The sequence below is a fragment of the Nicotiana sylvestris genome, chromosome 5 (genome assembly GCF_000393655.2).
Source record: "Nicotiana sylvestris chromosome 5, ASM39365v2, whole genome shotgun sequence".
Classification (NCBI taxonomy): Eukaryota; Viridiplantae; Streptophyta; class Magnoliopsida; order Solanales; family Solanaceae; genus Nicotiana; species Nicotiana sylvestris.
The window spans coordinates 138,701,512-138,706,281 of record NC_091061.1 but is presented as its reverse complement, the minus strand read 5'-3'; the positions used below and the strand labels follow the sequence as shown (position 1 = coordinate 138,706,281).

The 4,770-nt window shown below is 39.2% G+C and overlaps 1 protein-coding gene across 1 annotated transcript; it reads left to right on the top strand.

Annotated features, from left to right (window-relative positions):
* Nucleotides 1–2,759: 2,759 nt before the first annotated feature.
* LOC138869375 (uncharacterized) lies at nucleotides 2,760–3,170 on the top strand. Its single transcript, XM_070146988.1, has one exon. The coding sequence runs from the start codon at nucleotides 2,760–2,762 to the stop codon at nucleotides 3,168–3,170; it is 411 nt and encodes a 136-aa protein (XP_070003089.1).
* The last annotated feature ends 1,600 nt before the right edge of the window (nucleotides 3,171–4,770 follow it).

Genomic DNA, 4,770 nt, shown 5'->3' with positions numbered 1-4,770 from the left:
CCTATTACAATTTTCCCCTGCTGTACACCTTCAGTTAAAACGCCCATAACTCCTTGTGAGAATATCCAAATGACAAACGGTTTGAAGATTTAAAAACTAGACTCGAAGCGCTTTAATTTGATAGGTTGCACACCATATAACTCTTTATATATTTTGAGATATGAGCTTCTAAATTCGGCTCCATGCATAAGAAAATTCTGTCGAAACTGCTCCACCAGCCATCTTCAATCGATCATAACTTTCTGATAAAATGTCCAAATCATGAATGGTTTATCTTTATAGAAACTAGAATGCAAGGGCAACAATTTTATGTTTCGTAAATTTTCAGATTTCTTATAAATGTCGAGATATAAGCTTTCAAATCTAGCTCCGCGATTGCACTAGTTGCTGTCAAAACAGATATCTGCAGAAAATTTCAGTAACTCTTTGGTCCGAAATTCATTCCGTTAACCTTCCGAAATCCACCCGAGGCCCTCGGACCTTAACCAATTATACCAACATGTCCCAAAACATGATACGAACTCGCTTGAGGCCTCAAATCACATCAAACAACGACGAACTAATGAATCATACTCCAATCCAAATTTTATGAACTTTGAAATTTCAAACTTCTACATTCGATGCTGAAACCCGTCAAATCATGTCCGATTGACCTATAATTTTGCACACAAGTCATATTCGACATTATGGACCTGCTCCAACTTTTGAAATTGGAATCCAACCCTGATATCAAAAGGTCAAACTCTCGGTCAAAATGACCTACGGACCTCTGAATTAACTTCTGATCGTGCTCCCAACTCCAGAATCACCATACGGAGTTACTCCCAGACTCGGAATCCCAAACGGACATAGATAATACTGAAATGCACTTCAACCCAAACTTATGAAATTTCCTCCAAAATGCTAACTTCCACAGTAGGCACCAAAATGCCACCCGGTCATCCAAACCCCGATCGGTGCATACGTCCAAGTCCGAAATCATCATACAAACCTATTAGAATCTTCAGATCCCTATTCCAAGGTCGTTTACTCTAAAATCCAATCTTAGTCAATTCTTTTAACTTAATGCTTCTGAAATGAGAATTCCCTTTCCAAATCAACTTGAATTCCCCGAAATTCAATTCCGACCATGCGTACAAGTCATAATACCTGAAGTGAAGCTGCTCATGGCCCCAAACTGCTGAACGATGCGCTAGAGCTCAAAATAATCGGTCGGGTTGTTACAGTAATGCACTAAAAATATATAATTATAGCCAAACATCACTACCCCACACTTAAACGTTGCTCGTTCTCGAGCAATCAAACTAGACTTTATGTAGACACAACCTTATTAAATAATTCTCCTAACTCATCAAACCAAGAATCCTTAAAATAGAGTAAACACAAGAGTGTAACATCTTCACCTCAAGATATGACTCACAAGTACCATCCATTATTCATAACTCACTCACTTACTCTAACATAGAGGTCAGTAACATTACCTTTCCTTCATGAATAAAGTTCCCTCACACAACAAAAGAGTTTAGTTCCACACACAATAAGATTTTAAGAACAATTAGGAACTCAAGATAGAAAGATTCCACTCACTCTCAGAAATAACATTCATATGCTACAAAATATGCACCATAGGCTTGCCCATAGTGTACGACACTACTAATCAAGCTCATTCAGTCTAGGATCAAGTAGGACTTTAATTGGTTGCAATATCGGCTGCAGGTTGGGTAGGATACATTTGGATATAAGAGTGACTAAACCTCCCTAAGCACCTTAATACATACATACATTCAAACCCACACTTATGTCAAACCATACTCCACCTTCACATTAATGTATATTAACTCCATACTTATTTTAAGCATAATTACATCAAGAGTTACCACTATTAAGGAATATTTTTTCACAACAATACAACTATATATATATATATATATATATATATATATATATTTTTCAATTCAAGTAGTTCTTACTTTTTCAAAACAGTGCATCTTTCTCCTTATTTCATTAGTTCCACTCAAAAGCCAAACCAACTACTCCACACTTTAACTTTTACAAAGTTCATAAAAATTTCAACCACTCCTTTGCATTGTTTCTTTCCCACATTGAATAATTTTGATCCTCCATCATAAGACACTATTTAAGATTTATTCACCATGTACTCCAAATTCGTCGTTTTGTCCAAAATTCATCTCCAACGTACCTACACATAAAATAACTCAATTAAGCCCAAATATAGTATAGTTTAGCATTAAAGCCCCAAAATGTAAGATAAATAATGCATTAAAAATATATAATTATAGCCAAACATCAATAAGGACGCTAGATCCTACATGGCTGCATGTCACAGGTGCCAATGGATAGGTAACATTAGTAAGAAGGACGAGATTACCTTGAATTCTATTTTGGTATGTGAAATCTTCGATGTCTAGGGCATCGACTTCATGGGTCCCTTCCCGTCTTCCCATTCCTATGAGTATATCCTAGTGGCCATTGACTACATCTCCAAGTGGGTTAAGGCAATCCCCACTAGGACAAATGATGATCGGGTAGTATGTGAATTTTTTTCGGAAGAATATTTTCACCCTTTTTGGAACTCCCCAAGTCATCATCAGTGACAATAGGTCACATTTTATCAATAAACAGTTTGCCACACTGTTGTCTAAATATGGGGTAACTCATAAAACAAGAACCCATATCATGCGCAAACTAATGGGTAGGTAGAAGTAGCTAACCGTGAACTCAAAAGAATTCTAGAAAAAATGGTTAGTGCTTCCAGAAAAGATTGGTCAGTAAAGTTAGATGAAGCTCTATGGGCGTATAGAGCAACGTTCAAAACAACCATATGGACTTCACCCTTCAAGTTGTTATATGGAAAGTCATGTCACTTACCCGTGGAGATAGAACATAAGGTTTATTGGGCAATTAAATTGCTTAATCTTGATCTTAGTCTTGCAGGTGGGCACATAATGTCACAGGTGAATGAGCTGAAGGAATTCATATTGGACACGTGTGAGAATGCGCGAATTTTCAAGGAAAAGAAGAAGAAATGGCATGACCATTTGATTAAACCAAAAGAATTTCATGAAGTGGAAAAGGTCTTTCTATACAATAGTATACTCAGATTTTTCCCCAGAAAAGTTAAGCTAGATGGACAGGACAGTATGAGGTGAAACATTTATCATCATATAGGGCGATTGAGGTCCAGAACATGGAAGGAACGGAGAATCTCAAAGTCAGTGGGCATGGGTTAAAACCATATCTTGCTGGAGGATTTGCTCAGCAATCCTCGAGCATCCTAATCAGTTGAGGATGCCTAGTTGAGTCAAGCTAATAACTATAACTCCGAACTACCTCTAACTCTTCTACTAACTTGATTTTTCTCTTTTATTTTTTTGTAGAGTAGACTAGGTAAAATTTAGTGTATATTATGATTTGGTGGTTTGCAGAAAAGTATATATTGTGGAAGTGCGGAATTGAGGATTTATAAAAGCACTTTGTGCGTGTATTAGGTGCACGACCGGGAAGGGTGTACCGCTCATTTGATTGCGCAGAATATGGCGTCAGCAAGCCTGGAGGTGAGCAACCATGCATGAGGAGGGTTGATCGTGCATCAGGCTATGTACGTATAACAGAAATCTGGCATGTGTGTGCGGCCACACACGAGTGGATCCGACCGCGCACCTGACCACACACAAGTAAGTACCCGACCCTTTTTTTGTTTAACACTTGGATTTTAGTCCCCTCTCTAAACTCCCTTCTAATCTTTCCCCCTTTTCTCTCCTCTCTCATCAAACTAAACCCTAAACTGGCCCCAACCCTTCCTCTCTCTCTCTCCACGACTAAACACACACACCACACCACTCCCTTAATCCTTTTTTCACCCCTCCTTAAGTGTGTTTCCATCAATTGACCCCTCAGGTGCAAATGGGCACTTCCAAGAAAAGAAAAACCCCGAGTGCCTCCATAGCTAGGCAAGCAAGCACGTCTAGAGATAAAGATATGGGCACGTCCAGGTGGTATCACCCATATGATCAAAACAAGTTCGTCTCCTGGGAGGCCCAAGAACGGTTTAATAGCAAGACGGGCAAAAGGCCAATACCTAAAAAGGGAATCAACATTAGTTATCTCCTCAATGAGTGTTACAGAATTTATGAGTAATTGGTCCAGCGAGGAATGGGGGTGTTCTTCGAAGAACCTAATAAGGCAAATTTAATGGTTGTTAGGGAATTCTATGCAAATTTCCCGAAACATGAGGACTATGTGTGTACAGTTCGGAAGAAAAAGGTGGAATTTTCCAAAGAGGCTATCCAAAAGGCCTATCACCTACCAACGTACGCTGACCATCTTGATACAGCCAACTACTCTTTGGTGCACAACAAGGAATCATGCCCGTAGACCATGTTCTTTGAGACCATTTATGTGCCCGGGAAGGAGGTGATATGGTTAATCATGGGCCATAAATTTCACTCTACTACACTCACATTTGAGGGGAAGTGTTGGCTATACATCATTAATAACCGCCTAATGCATTCCAGCAACACAATTGAGGTGAATGGACACCAGGGTGCTCTGATTTAGTGCTTTGTCACTTGCCACGACTTTGATGTGGGTATGGCCATTCAAGACAAGATGACAATTCGTTGTCCGGTGCAGAGGTATGGTTTCGTTTTCCCATAGTTAGTCACTCGGTTGTGTCGTGAGGCACGAGTACTTGAAAACAAGGCTACGAACGGAAAGGTCAAGCAAGAAATGAAATTTCGGGCTAATAAA